Source organism: Nannobrachium achirus (assembly GCF_963921795.1).
Source record: "Nannobrachium achirus genome assembly, chromosome: 8".
Lineage (NCBI taxonomy): Eukaryota > Metazoa > Chordata > Actinopteri > Myctophiformes > Myctophidae > Nannobrachium > Nannobrachium achirus.
In genome coordinates this window covers 30,045,183-30,060,475 of record NC_137817.1, presented here as the reverse complement: position 1 = coordinate 30,060,475, position 15,293 = coordinate 30,045,183, and the positions used below count along the sequence as shown (strand labels likewise).

Genomic DNA, 15,293 nt, shown 5'->3' with positions numbered 1-15,293 from the left:
CCTGTGGGTTATCTAGCGGTGAGCTGCAGACGGAAGTTTTTGGAGCGGTGAAAGCGCTCCCAATAGACAGGTATGTCCGTGGGTATGTCCGTGGCTGGCTGGCTGGCTGGCTGGCTGGCTGGCTGGCTGGCTGGCTGGCTGGCTGGCTGGCTGGCTGGCTGGCTGGCTGGCTGGCTGGCTGGCTGGCTGGCTGGCTGGCTGGCTGGCCGGCCGTGTCCGTAGCCTGGCAATACCTTGAGTGGCCACACACAACACACTAGTTAAAGGAGGGGCGCTGTTTTGTGCAGGCCAGGCACACTCACCACTCACTCACAGGCACAATTTACAGTTTACAGTTTAGGCATTTAGCAACACACACAGGGTATAGCTGCTCAGATTCACCGCTCCACTTCGAACCGAGGTTTGATTTTTATTATACACTTGATGACTAGAGCCCATATCGCATAAATAATTTCGATTAAAAGTAGCGGCGTTGGAGAGTATACAAATAGTGTCCAAAAATATTAAACACCATCATACTGTAGCTACTGTGGTGTATGTTCTACTTGAAACGCGTGCGCGTTGTTTCTGACACGTCCGACCTTCCGTAGACGCGGAACTGTCGTTTCACAACGAGCTTGAACAACACCGGCGTGACTTTGAACCGTGGGCTGCTGAATACCGTGTCCACAGACTCGACACACCGTCGATATGAGGGTACTGACAGCAGGACTAACCTTAGGAAAAAGACACCTTCTCGCACCAGGAGCCGTCACTCTCAAAAGGGTAAGATTTGCCAAGTCGAGGTACGCATAACGCATCAGAGATATCAGAACTGTTGTAATGTGGACTGGCCATGACACCAAACGCTATAAACAGTAGGCCTACACAGTGTATTTGCATCATGAAACAGAAATACGGTGAATATTCAATTCAATTCAAGGGAGCTTTATTGGCATGGGAAAACAAAACATACGTTTACATTGCCAAAGCAATTGCCAAAATATAATAAAAACAGTTGAAAAGGGGGAACATCTAGTCATAAACAGTACAGTTGGAGAGACAGTAGCTGATCCATACTGCTCTACAAATCCAGAGTGCAGTAGCCTAACTACTTTTTTGGACACCCAACGTATTTGTGTACCCCAAAGGTCAAATCTGTTCTTGAGGTAAATGTTTATCCCCCAATATCATGACGGCTAACGTCATGATATTGGGGGATAAACATTTACCTCAAGAACAGATACAATCTGTACAATCAGTGTAATATCACTTACCGGTATATGCCTATAATGTTTTTGTAGTTACTGCACTCTGACATTGTAGGGCAGCATAGCGTTAGAAGGAGTTCTCCTATGGACCAGAGCTAGGGGTACAAAATTGTGTTAACAGAGTCCTTATATACTGTACATGTTATATGTACAGGTTATGATGCTTTTTGAAACGAATAGCAGCAATCTTTTGCAGTCGCTTAGGAGCAAATAGCAGCATATATTTTTTTCTCAAAATGTTTTAAATTGTATATAGGAAAAAATAATTTTCACTGTGTAATGTGTCATTTAACAGGTGCTCATCAATAGCTGTCGGACATGCTCCTCTGGCATCTTCCTCAATGAAAGGATCCGCAATATTGGCATCTCTGCCCACATTGACTCTGGGAAGACCACCTTGACTGAGCGTGTACTTTATTACACTGGCAGGATAGCTGAGATTCACGAAGTGAGTGCCTGTATTCATCTGTTATTGTGGTGCAAGGCTGTGTGCACCTGTGGCCTCTTGTCTTTCTCGTGCACACTGTAAAATCCTGTTAATTCATTCATTCAGTTACACTTACAAATGGTTAAATCAACACCAAAGAAAGCAATCCCTTTCTTCCTCCTGTGTTCTTTTAGGTGAAGGGGAAGGATGGTGTGGGGGCCACAATGGACTCCATGGAACTGGAGAGACAGAGAGGCATCACTATCCAGTCTGCTGCCACGTACACTGTGTATAAGAACCATAACATCAACATAATTGACACGCCAGGTACTGTTGTGCTCCATGTACAAAAGGACAAGTTATATAGTAGCCGAAAATTGCAACTTTTTTTTAATATGTTTAAACTAGAGTTGCAATCAGATAGAAAAAAAACTTTTTTGGATGCATTGGCTGACAATGGTTAGTATTGCATATTTTCACAAAAAAACAACAACCCTAGAGTTGCAATTTGCGGCTAAAGTTATAGAAGACATGTCAAGATTTCACTTCAGTGCTTTCTGTAAATATAAAAAGCAAGTCCACCAAAAGGACGTGGCTAGCGCACACAGTTTGTGGACTAAATATTGGACAACATTTTACTGTTACTTACCCCTTTTTTTCGTACCCACCCAGGCCATGTTGACTTCACTATTGAGGTTGAGCGAGCTCTGCGTGTGCTGGATGGAGCAGTGCTGGTTTTGTGTGCAGTGGGAGGCGTCCAGTGTCAGACCATGACTGTCAACAGACAGATGAAACGCTATAATGTGCCCTTCCTCACCTTCATCAACAAACTGGACCGTACAGGCGCCAATCATGTCAGAGCACTGCAGCAATTCAGGTATAAAACAAATAGAAGGGACAATAATAACAGTATATATATTTCTCTCACATACTGTACAGTATTTAGCAGCGACCACAAAGGTAGCATTTGATCGTTGGTCAGTTTGTTGAAAATGTTGAAGTGCAAAGTAAACCGAGTGCTGGTTGCTGATGATCCAGAATTATGTTGTTTATTTGCTAGTATATGACAAGAGGAAATAGAAACAAGAAACATCTGATAGATCAGAACAATATGCAGGTACCATATTCACAGACACAAAGACTAACAGGACCAAAAACATAGTCTTCGTCCGTCCGGCCTTGCAGAGACAATATAGTTAAGTTTGTTAAAGAAAAAAAGAAACCAATTCTATAAAAAATAAATAGCCTTTATTACGTAGTGGCTAATTCATATTTGAATAATAAAATAAAAATGGGGATAACCCACAACAGCCTTCATCAGGGTGTAGTTAAGTTTGTTATTTCTTACGTGGCGCTGTGTGTGTGTGTGTGTGTGTGTGTGTGTGTGTGTGTGTGTGTGTGTGTGTGTGTGTGTGTGTGTGTGTGTGTGTGTGTGTGTGTGTGTGTGTGTGTGTGTGTGTGTGTGTGTGTGTGTGTGTGTGTGTGTGTGTGTGTGTGTGTGTGTGTGTGTGTGTGTGTTCATAGACATGTGTAAGAAGAAGGTTGACTTACTTCACAGGCCAGCCACCTGAAATGTATTTCAGTTATCTTTGTGTTTCTTTCCTAATTCTTAATATATTTGTGTTTGTCTTCTTCAGAACCAAACTGAACCACAACGCAGCCTTCGTGAATATTCCCATTGGACTAGAGGGGAAAATGAGTGGTATCATTGACCTTATACAGGAGCAGAGCATATATTTTGAAGGACCCTTTGGGTAAGTGACATTCAGTTGACATAAATGTTCATTGAAAAGCCATCAGTCTTTCACTTATTACGGGACTCACTCTTTATTGCGACCGTCAGGGAGCAGTTTACTATGAAAACCTCCACCGGCCGTCCGTCCGTCCGTCCGTCACACGTCACACGTCACATCTTTGCCCTGCTCATATCTCCGCATCAGTATGACATCACACCACATGTGTACACAAACCTTTGTGTACGTTGCTGTGGCAACAGTCTGTTGTTGCTGGTCTGTTAGTGTACGTTAGCAACCACCTTAGCAACCATGGTTTTACCCTAGCAACCAACTGTTTACCCTAGCAACCAACTGTTTACCATAGCAACCATGTTTTTTTTACCCTAGCAACCAAATGTTTACCATAGCAACCAGATACGCAGAGCAGGGATCTCCATATATGGGCATAAACAGTTGACATCACACTGATGTCAGATATTCAGAGCAGGGATTTCTCCATAATATATGGGCATAAAAGGGATTCTGTTAGGGATCTCCATATATGGGCATAAAAGGGATTCTGTTTGGGATCTCCATATATGGGCATACAAGGGATTCTGTTAGGGATCTCCATATATGGGCATAAAAGGGATTCTGTTAGGGATCTCCATATATGGGCATAATAATAATAATAATAATAATAAAGCTTTATTTGTATAGCACCTTTCATGACATGAAATGCAGCTCAAAGTGCTTTACAGAGCAGAAAATGAAGCACAGTTACTTAACAGAAAAAATAAAATACACATAAAAGGGATTCTGTTAGGGATCTCCATATATGGGCATAAAAGGGATTCTGTTAGGGATCTCCATATATGGGCATAAAAGGGATTCTGTTAGCTGTTAGTGATCTCCATATATGGGCATAAAAGGGATGCTGTTAGGGATCTCCATATATGGTCATAAAAGGGATTCTGTTAGGGATCTCCATATATGGGCATGAAAGGGATTCTGTTAGGGATCTCCATATATGGGCATAAAAGGGATTGTATCCCAGATGATGCCCTATTAGGAGATCCACACTAACAGAATCCATATATGGTCCTACCGACAGCTGCTATAAGCCAACCCTGGCGATAAGGTCTGAGTCGAAGAAATGCTTCTTTCCTGGCAAGAATTGCCCCTTTATACTGTAGGGCTCGTTTGTGTATTGTATGACATCACGCCACATCATCGGCTGAGGACTGTGTGATGTCATCATATCTCCATATATGGAGACATAAGTTGCTCATGCCCAAATATGGGCTGGTGAGGTCAGACTTAGTGTGATGCGTAGGTTATCTCCATATATGGAGATTCAACTTCAATGAGTAACCATGGCAAACTGTCAACTGCCCGTATGTCTTGATAATTGGTAAAACAAACTTTTGGCCTATTTGTGGAGATAAGCGACCAACGGTCGCTTATCTCCCGATTAGGGAGTCTTACTGGTTTGGGTATGTTCAATATGAAATGTACTTTTTGTAAACTGGCCACAGTGGTTAATGGATCTTTAAATAGTGTGACCATAGTACTTGTCCGACTTTATTCCATCCATCTTCCATCCCCTCCTAGATAAACTTTTTTTTGCTGCGCTACTCATCCCACAGTTTTGGTGGCATGCACTTAGGCCATATATCAAATCGACGGCTTCATCCGGAATCAATTCCTTGCATTTTGCTAAGAGATAAGTTATATATAGTTTAATTTATATAAATTAATTCGTGAATTAATTTTCTCCATTGAAAAAAAAAAAAAATAACTTCCCAAATATGGAGATGACTGACATCATAGATATACCACATCAGACTGACACAGTATATGGCCATTCCAAGATATGGGCTTAATATTGATGAAATCAGAGATCTCCATATATGGGCATGAAAGGGACAAGGACTGACAGAGATTTCCATATATGACCATGGATATATTAGTAAATTAAATTTCCCCATTGACTTGAATGGTGAAAATTCAAATGGTAAGACAAAATTAATTTTCAAAATATAATTTAAATATATTATGTATCATCCTCTACAGTCAGAATATCCGGTATGATGAGATTCCAGCAGAATTTCGATCTGAGGCTGCAGACCGGCGGCAGGAACTGATAGAGTGTGTTGCAAATGCTGATGAAATCTTAGGGGAGATGTTCTTGGAGGAAAAGATTCCCACCATTGATGACCTAAAGGTTTGTCTATTCGTGTACTAGGATATTACGTCTGCACGAATTTGAGAAAATAATTATAATTCTGATTATCTTCAAATTATAATTTGTAACTTCGGGAGGGGCCAAAGTTGTTATTCTCGATTAATTGTACAGCCGCAAAAATATTTGACTGCAGACTGACCATAATTTTATATGTTCCTTTTTAAAGAGTAATCACACCTCACTTCCTTGCTCCACAGGCCGCAATCCGCAGGGCCACAGTGCAGCGTCTATTCAGCCCAGTGCTGGTGGGCACAGCACTGAAGAATAAGGGGGTCCAACCTCTCTTGGACGCTGTACTGGACTACTTGCCCAACCCCACAGAGGTCTCAAACTATGCCCTCATGAATAATGAGTGAGTAGAACAGACCAAAATCTCAGTCTCAGAGTGTAAAAAACAATTCACGTTTTTACGCTCTATAGTAGGGATGTCCCGATACCACCTTTTTGCTGACCGAGTAGTAGTACAAGTACGAGTACTTCATTTTGAGTACTCGCCGATACCGAGTACCGATACGAGTACAATTAATAATACAAAATGTCTTTAAATTACGTTTTTTTTTATTTTATCAGATGTTCCTCACTTTCTGGCTGTATATAACACATTAAATTGCATTGCTTTCCCAGAACATAGCACAACTGCCACACATTTCACTTTTTTTTTTTCAGGTTTAGCCCATGGAAATTCCTGTACTGTGCATGATCTTCTAGATCTGCTATGCTCAAACATTTTGTATTTTTACTTTTGATACTTTAAGAGAGAGAGAAAGGCGAAGTGGCGAAACACACAGGGTACTCGGGCGCTTTGTGAGCAGTATCTGACGAGTACCGATACCGCAAAATAGGCTGGTATCGGGGCGAGTACCGATACCACGAGTACCGATACCGCATCCCTACTCTATAGTCTTATGGCCTTTTCACACGGGGAGGGACACAATGCCTGCCTTCTCACTTGGAAAAAAGCTCAACACATTTCAACTCTTATCACTGGTGGGTGTGTGCGTCAAACCCAAAAGTTTCACGGAAGTGTGCCCGCTTGTCGTTCCACCCATCAGATTGCCCGCACCTCCCTACCTACCCTCTCGCCTCTCACTAGGCACGCCTGTCGCTTACCGTGTGGAAAGGACTTACCTTGTCTGACGTAATTTACGCTTCCTACCTGGGTCACGATTTTTTCTTCCCCATTCAGAATTCCCATAGACAAGTTTAATATCGCGTCATATTAGAACTGTGTTCCAAAAATGAACAAATGAGCCTGCCGGTTATGAAGCATAACTGACAGCGAGAGAGCTCTAATTAATTAGATTTTCACCAGGAACGGATTGTATCAAATATGAGTGACTGACTATCATAAACGACACAGAGCCACCTGCCTGACATAGTGCCAGGACAATTTGTGTATTTTTGGACCACAATTCTTACATGAGACGATTCATAATGACCCAATGTTATTCTCCATAGAGAAATTACTTCCGTGACCCAAGGGATGAACGAGTGATACCACAACTTCAATACTCTATGTAGCAGGAATATAACAATTTGAAATTGTAATTCATGTTAACATTGATATGACGTCCACGTTTCTGTTTATGACACGGGACAAAGGCTTTCTTATACATTTTATTTTTGACATGCTGATTTCAATGGAATATTAAATCTAATCAGGGATTCCAGTGAACGCACCAAGATTCTTATGGACCCTGCGAGAGACGACTTGCACCCTTTCGTTGGTCTGGCCTTCAAATTGGAGGTGAGAGATGCTATTTGTGAACTAAGAGCATGTACTGTACATCTTCAGAATTCACTAATTGTTAGAATTGGGGTTCCTGAGATCGATCATTGTGTGTAATAATTGACATGGATGTTTGTGTCTCCCTGGGGTGAGAGGATTGACGGTCACCTCCTGTTTTTTGATCTCCACTAGGCAGGGAGGTTTGGTCAGCTGACATACGTGAGGGTGTACCAAGGCTGTCTGAAAAAGTCGGAGTACATCTACAACACACGCACAGGCAAGAGAGTGCGAGTACAGCGGCTAGTGCGTCTCCATGCTGACCAGATGGAGGTGAGGATGATGACGCATATATAAACACACGCAGCCTGTCAACGATACACTTAACCCATAAGACACTTCAAAACAAGTCTGATATTGTTTTGTCTCTGTAATTTAAGCAGGAGTGACTTGCAAAACAATGCGATTGGTCAAAACAAATTGTGTTCTCCATTTTGCTTTTAGCATTGTGAAAAAAGAAATTCCATTCCTCAACACACGAAACTTCTTTTCTCATACTTGTGATTAAAATATGTTCTGTTCTGTTGTTCTGTTCCATCCCTACCTACCTCCTTTCCCCACCTATATTGTGTCAGGATGTTGATGAAGTGTATGCAGGAGATATCTGTGCTCTGTTTGGGATTGACTGTGCCAGTGGTGACACTTTCACCTCCAAGAACAGTACCAACCTATCTATGGTGAGTGATAGTCATTGCTCCACAGGGAAGGCACTGCAGGAAAGCAGGAGTACCTTGCATATTAGAAAATGACATTTCTTAGTGTGCAATGCTACAGTACATTGTCTAGAATTTGGGGCTTTATGTAATTTTCTTCAAAGTAGGGCTGTGGTGATATATATCGTTACAGCCGAGAGACGAGTATCTAAATTCTACCTCTCGTATCATACAGTATCAATTAATTGACAGCCATGTGTAGTGTATATTGTCCTTTTTCTTTAAGTGAGCCTTTACGTTGTATACATTTTAAGGGCATTGCGTTATGCACATGGATTGTAAGGAGAAACACTTGCTGTGCCACTTATCATGGGTTTTATAATGAACAATTGTTGTACTTGACTGAGTCACTGAACTGATTGTGGTGTTCATTGCCATAGATTTAGTATTGTGGTTTGAATAGTATCTTGAGCTTATTTGGATTGTGATACACATTGTAAAGCAAATTGCTTTGTATTGTTGTGATACATGTAATAGAGTGAGGTTCATGGTGATGCCCACAAGATATTTCTTCTTGATTCTGATGTACTAGCATCCTCTTATAATGTCATATTGAACAAAGTAAACCTGCTATGACCTGACATGTGGCTGTCCTACAGGAATCCATTCATATACCAGAAGCTGTCATTTCAATGTCTATAAAACCTGGAAATAAGGTACAAAAATGTAATAATACACACTATTCTACCGATATGATTGTATAAGGCTACATAATCTCTGAAGTTTGCAATGAACCTCTCTTTCCTTCACTCATCATACTCTCATCCAGACTGACTTGGACAAGTTCTCCAAAGGCATCAACCGCTTCACAAGGGAAGACCCAACCTTCAGAGTTCATTATGACACAGAGAGCAAAGAAACCATCATCTCAGGCATGGGAGAGTTGCATCTAGAGATCTACTCTCAGGTACAGTACAAACAAACAAGATGCAACTGTGAATGTGCTGCTTTAACTTAAAAGGTTGTAGAAGTCGCTCATGCTTTGTTCCTTTTATCAGGTAGACAGTAATTGACTTTATCCCCCCCCCCCCTTTTTTTTGTCTTAATGTAGAGGATGGAAAGAGAATATAGCTGCCCCTGTGTGATGGGAAAGCCCAAGGTAGCTTTCAGAGAAACTGTCACCAGCACTGTACCGTAAGTACTGAACTCATCAAAAACTGCACAGATGTACAGTACAGTTTAAACTGAGAGAAGGTGATTTTTATTGAACTGTAACACAGCGTAATCTGAGGATGAATATATCATTATGATAAGGTAAAAAGGTGTTTGTGTTGCAAACAGCATACTATTTGGAGTGAGCCTATATTATACATTTTATGTTTACGATTTTAATTGTAATTCGTAAACATAATAATCCCAGTATTATTATATCATTGGAGGCACTTCACAATCTTGGCACTTGGGCAGTAGTTCCACCTGCAGGACGTTGACTCCCTCTGCTGGAGTCCAAGTGACAAGCACCTTCCAGGGGATAATCTCCTGCAACATTACATAGATAGCAGATATACTGTAAATATTCTGAGATCTCTTCTCCAGCAGTGTTTATGTGCTGAAAATGGGACCTGTTTGTTTTGATAGTTACCTGGGAAACCATCTCATGCAGCAGAATATGATAGTTGAACCTCAAATGATTGTTCTCAGTTTCCTGTAATGATGGACAGGGGTCAGCTTTATCAGTCACCCCTACTATTTAACACGATTTCAACTCGATTTTGACTGTTTATGTTAATGTTAATCAACATGGTCCCCTGTAATGGCTACCTATGGAGAGAAATCTTTGCAGAGATAGACAAAATGTGTTCCTTACTACTACAATGCTACAGTATGATAGTTTAAACCCTTGTCAATTCGTCCTTCCGTCCCCACAGTGGAAAAACTCACCAGCTGTGTGACGTTGGCCACCTGAGCCATGTTGTAGAGAGTATTCTCAGTGGATTCGTTCAGCATGACAAAACTGGCAGCCACACCCCCCAAATGCCAGAAAGGCTTCATGGTATTGTCGATGTGACCATAGCTATCTGAAATCAGAAAGTCAACGTGACAATTATAGTCAATGTGGTATGAATTGTGATTACTTTGCTATAGATGTTGTTGTCTTAAAATCTGGAGGGTTTCTAATTTATAAATGCACAATAGTCTTACGATGGATATGCACTTGTTTTGTCAAAGGTGTAATATTAATGTTCATTAGTCAATCATACCGATGTTACAATCCTGAAACACAGATTTTTACTGCTGACATTGTCCAGTATCCCGTGTTCTGAGTTCATATTGGACATCTATGCATATGTTTTATTTTACGTACCAGGTAAATTATTTGTTGACAACCGATTGTTACTGGCCTTGTACTGTTGGTACAAGGCCTCCTCTTGCGCCTTGGTGCTGATTTTTAAAAGGCCCTCACATGAGGCATGGACCTGGGGTGCACTTTTACACTCTCCTCCTGGAAAAAACACCTCTGCAGAACACTTTTCTGTTGTCTGCATGACAAGGTGGGAGAGGCAGAGAATGACAGTATAAAAGGATCAAGGTGGGGCAGATGTACAAACAAAGCAAGGAGTGGAGTTGGATGAATGTAACCATGGCAGCTAGACAGTAAATGTCGCAACATAATATATATCTCAATGCAGCCTAATGCAAGACTTATCTGTGCAATAAATCTGGCCAGCAGAAGCAGGTTAGCCTTGTTCTGTCTTGTGTTAATATCCATTCCACAGTACTCATACCTAAGGTTTTCATCAGTCAAAACCTTAAACGCACTATGCAGTGCTGCCAAGTTTTATTGTGTTAATGTAAAAATATGCCCATTACGCCTGGTGCAAAGGTGAAGTGTGATAATGAAGTCCATCTTACATTGCTGATCATCTCCTGAACTGAGATCTCTAGGTGATACTTCCTCCCACCCTCTATGTCCTGACAAAGAAAACACATAAAATAATCAGACACAGTTGTCAGGACTAAGCTTAATAATTACTATGTTTATTTTATTTAGTCAACCTTATGAGATAATATAAGCCGTACCTCTGCATTGGCACTGTTAACTCGTTGCAGTCCAACCCACCGGTATGGCGAGCCATAGCGGGTGTTGAGGTAGTGTTGAACCACCTTGGCCGCTCTATTAGCAGGGTAGTGATCCGGATTCAGCTCTCCAGTTGCCATAACATCTTCAACAGTGTCCACCAACAATTCTACTGCTGCTCCCTCCTGTTCTCAAAGAGAAAGAAAAGAGGAATATTGAAAGGGGAGATCAGTGTGAGAGCATGAAGAAATACGGGATGAAACTGTTATGGGAGGGAGGGAGGGGCCAATGGACTTTGAACCCTTGGCGTAGACAAGGGCTGTGTGTGTCTCAGGTCCTTATTCTGCTCTATCCTCACTCTTACAAGCTTATGTAAAGAAGGAAAGGACATCTACAGTACATATGATGGTAGATATGTTGCAAACTTTGAGAGCTTGTAGATCTTATTTGAGCACTTGACTCATGTGAACCTGTAATCCACATGTAATCTGAATTTGAAGTCACACAAAAATAGGGAAATCACAGAAAAAAGTTGAGGCTAGACAGAGCAGAATATAGACACAGCCAATGAGGCTCTGTCTTGCTTTCTCTTGTAGTTCTAGATAAGCAATGGTAGTAACAGGAGATCATAGTATGTGAGCTTTACTTACCAAATGGGGAAAGAAAGGAAGTACACAAGTACAGGCAAAGAACAACAATGTGAAATATAGTGAATAAAGGATCTTCTTGCCTATGAATGGAAAGATGAGACCCCTTGTCAGATCTGCTAGAAATACTGGGTCAGTTGCAGCCTCCTAACGTGATGTGTCCAACTTCCTGGTAGCCAAAGACCACCCCCTTCTTAAAGAGACAGACTCATTTTTCTTCCTTCATGTAAATATTATCAAGCAAATGTACACCATTGTCAGTGGGCCCAAAAATGTATTATATTATAATGATATGTTGTTCATGCTGCAACTTAGAATATCTTAATCTGTTAGGATTAAAAGTAAATTCAGATTCTTGTCTTTAGGTTTGACTTCACCCATAAGAAGCAGTCTGGTGGTTCTGGACAATATGGTAAAGTTATTGGCGCTTTAGAGCCCCTTGAGCCAGAGCACTACACCAAGGTGGAGTTTGAGGACCAGACGATTGGAACCAATGTCCCCAAGCAGTTTGTGCCAGCTGTTGAGAAGGTACAATATATGCAATTGCTACATTGTCACATACAGTAGGGGGACTTCTAAACATTGTTATATTGAATACTACACAGAACAGATAAGAGCATTGAATATTTCTTATGTTTAAGTTTTAAATCCTCCTCCCCGTCCTGTGTCTCTCTTCCATTCTCCTCCAGGGATTCACGGAAGCTTGTGAGAAAGGACCTCTGAGTGGACACAAGATCTCTGGCATCAAGTTTGTGTTGGAGGATGGAGCGAGTCACATGGTTGACTCAAATGAGATCTCCTTCATCCGTGCAGGAGAGGGCGCATTAAAGCAAGGTGAGGGTCCCGCGTTTTCGTTTACTTTATATGGTTTTCAGTGTTACCAATATATTGTATTTGGGTTTTCTATGTGCTGATGTCCATGTTTGTCTGTCTCTCTTTTTGTTTTGTCCTACAGCCATGGAGAAGGCAAACGCCATCATAATAGAACCAATCATGTCAGTAGAAATTGTAGCGCCCCAGGAGTTTCAGGGAACTGTAATTGCTGGTGTTAACCGGCGCCATGGGGTTATTACAGGACAGGATGGGGCAGAGGGATACTTCACATTATATGCGGATGTGAGTACAGTAGTTTATAATCTCTAACACTTATAGTACATAATTACTCCTCTTAGCACATTATAATAGTATTGTCTTACTGATATTATAATCTGTTGCTCCCCACAGATTCCTCTCAATGACATGTTTGGCTATGCCACTGAGCTTCGATCTTGTACAGAAGTAAGGCAATGCTGAAATTAGTTGATATCAGTATTGTGCAGTCTGAATTATTTTAACAAATTAACAACTTTGTGATTCTCCGCTTCCAGGGAAAGGGAGAGTACACTATGGACTATAGCAGGTATCAACCTTGCCTCCCGGCCACACAAGAGGACCTCGTCCATAAATACCTTGAGTCTACAGGCCAGTTACCTGCCAAGAAGACAAAGTTTAAGAACTGAACTATGACATGATCACCCCCCACCCATGCCTCCCAAATTGTCCCCCAAAAAATACATTTAAAATTCACAAGTCAGATTGTTTATTGTAAATACTTGTATTTCTTCCCTCCATCTTGTTTGATTCTTATTAAAACGTTTATTTATTATAATTGTATCCCCATTTGGCCTCTCCTTTCTGCAGCTGTGGATCAAATTCATATCTGACTGAGACAATCTCAGTGTTTGTAAATGTGCATGCAGTTGCTAGTTCTGTACTATGTACAGACTGTTCTTGATGTAGAAATGATCTCGGAGAATAAATTATACACTTTTTGACTATTCCTCTGAAACACTTATTGTTTGAAGTAATGCGTCCCCTGGTTGCCTTGGAGGAATGTCTCTAAAAGACCAGGAATTAATACAGATATATTTTTTTTAAAGTAGGGCTGGGCAATATGGACAAAATCTAATCTCGATATCACCAAATATCTCTTAACAATTTTGTAACTAATGTATTGAGATGATACATTTTCTTTCAAATCTTTAAGAAATAGCTGATCTATGAGCTCACAATGGACCAATCCCCAATCACATACACACCCATTGTAACAGTTACAATGGGTGTGTATGTGATTGGGGATTGGTCCATTACACGTTGCGATACAATGAGCTGTGAGATTGTAGATTAGCTATTTTGTCTATTTTTGAAATATTTTGACAGTGTACAAAAACTAGGAAAGGACAACACGTATTCCCAAGATATATCTGAATCCCCAGATAATCTCTAGTCTCATCCAGTGGTGTGTTCTACTGTGTTATGCTACAGTATATACATTGTACCGCCAAAGAACGTTTAAAGAAAATCGTATGCCCTCTACTAACCATTACATTCGGTGACAACGTGAGCGTATATGTGCGCGTGGGAGCGAATAATATGGTATACTGTAAAAATAATAACACACCACTGGTCTCATCAGATTATAAATATAGTATCAATACATTACCCAGTCCTGGTTAAAAGTTAAATTCCAACCTTGGTTAAGCATCTCGAAATGGTATCACCCAGTTAAGCCAACAGAGCTAGTTCCTCCTTACCCCATTAGAGGCCTGATTTCCCTCTCCTGTTGTGTGTGGATCACTGGGGTGGGCTGACAAGTCAAATGATGCTGGTCCAGGAGTGACTGTTAAAACAGGGTTCCCATTGACCAAATTCAGCAAGGCCAGAACAACAAGGATCTTCAAAGTCATAATCCACACTGTCAAGGAATCTGTAGGTTCACAGAAAATGCAACACCACAGAGTAGGGGAGAGTGGAGTTTTCTGAGTGCAGGCAGGGAAATGAGCCTTAGTATGTAGTTATGCAAGAGTGAAGGGAACGGGAAAGAAGAAGCTATCCAGACCCAGCTGCTGTCAGTCTGTTTAGATAGCAGGAAAACTAAACAAAGTGCTGCATTTTATCTGGTTCTGGACACAGTATTCTCAAACTGTGCTGAGCTGTCAGCTCCTTCATTAAAATTAACTCGGCAACAGACTAGGCCAGAAATCTTTTAGGGTTACTTCTGTTGAAATATGTGTGGGTAACATTCACTTGATTGGATGTAGATGATCATCATATAGCTCAGTTAACGATGCATGATTTAAACTGAGTTTAGTTTGATTTGACTTCACAAGTTCACATGGTTGGAATGAGTGATGAAGTTGAACTGATTGTAGAAAGGGGTCTTGGAAAATGTCTGACACAGGTGGATGAAGTTATGTAATGTAATGTTAGATATGAATCATGTTCATAATGAAAACAATCAAATCCTCATAACAAATGGTTTCCACGTGGCGGACTAGACCTGAACCCCACATCTGAAATTAGTATAATCTGCTTTCACTTCAGCCCTCTTTGAGCAACAATAGACAAAATGCACAGGTCATAAAAAAAACTTTATTAACAAACCCTTGTGTTCTGTCCAAGGACAATACAGTAGCTGACCATGAACATGTACAAACATGTACTGGAAA

At 40.9% G+C, this 15,293-nt stretch overlaps 2 protein-coding genes across 2 annotated transcripts; one reads left to right on the top strand and one right to left on the bottom strand.

Moving 5' to 3' along the window:
* The first annotated feature begins 636 nt into the window (after positions 1-636).
* Positions 637-13,532, top strand: gfm1 (G elongation factor, mitochondrial 1). The gene is made up of 18 exons (XM_080731454.1): positions 637-765; positions 1,546-1,698; positions 1,872-2,004; positions 2,350-2,554; positions 3,315-3,431; positions 5,469-5,619; positions 5,838-5,992; positions 7,303-7,387; positions 7,562-7,699; positions 8,002-8,103; positions 8,739-8,795; positions 8,909-9,046; positions 9,191-9,273; positions 12,171-12,333; positions 12,495-12,639; positions 12,761-12,921; positions 13,030-13,083; positions 13,173-13,532. Exons 1-18 carry the CDS (start codon positions 691-693, stop codon positions 13,302-13,304), a joined length of 2,247 nt encoding a protein of 748 aa, XP_080587580.1. The 5' UTR covers positions 637-690; the 3' UTR covers positions 13,305-13,532.
* lxn (latexin) lies at positions 9,340-14,589 on the bottom strand. Its single transcript, XM_080731455.1, has 7 exons — positions 14,379-14,589; positions 11,161-11,343; positions 10,993-11,052; positions 10,445-10,619; positions 10,021-10,157; positions 9,722-9,784; positions 9,340-9,618 (listed from the first exon to the last, which is right to left on the bottom strand). Exons 1-7 carry the CDS (start codon positions 14,529-14,531, stop codon positions 9,505-9,507), a joined length of 885 nt encoding a protein of 294 aa, XP_080587581.1. The 5' UTR covers positions 14,532-14,589; the 3' UTR covers positions 9,340-9,504.
* Positions 14,590-15,293: the final 704 nt, after the last annotated feature.

What these genes read in the sequence shown, in the direction of transcription:
- gfm1 (XM_080731454.1), top strand. Translation starts at nt 691, where the DNA reads ATGAGGGTACTGACAGCAGGACTAACCTTAGGAAAAAGACACCTTCTC. An exon ending in ACAGTACCAACCTATCTATG is followed by an intron (nt 8,104 to 8,738) that starts GTGAGTGATAGT and finishes GCTGTCCTACAG; the next exon opens with GAATCCATTCATATACCAGA. An exon ending in ATCTAGAGATCTACTCTCAG is followed by an intron (nt 9,047 to 9,190) that starts GTACAGTACAAA and finishes GTCTTAATGTAG; the next exon opens with AGGATGGAAAGAGAATATAG.
- lxn (XM_080731455.1), bottom strand. Translation starts at nt 14,531, where the DNA reads ATGACTTTGAAGATCCTTGTTGTTCTGGCCTTGCTGAATTTGGTCAAT. An exon ending in GTCAACAAATAATTTACCTG is followed by an intron (nt 10,158 to 10,444) that starts GTACGTAAAATA and finishes TTCTGATTTCAG; the next exon opens with ATAGCTATGGTCACATCGAC. An exon ending in TGCATGAGATGGTTTCCCAG is followed by an intron (nt 9,619 to 9,721) that starts GTAACTATCAAA and finishes GTAATGTTGCAG; the next exon opens with GAGATTATCCCCTGGAAGGT.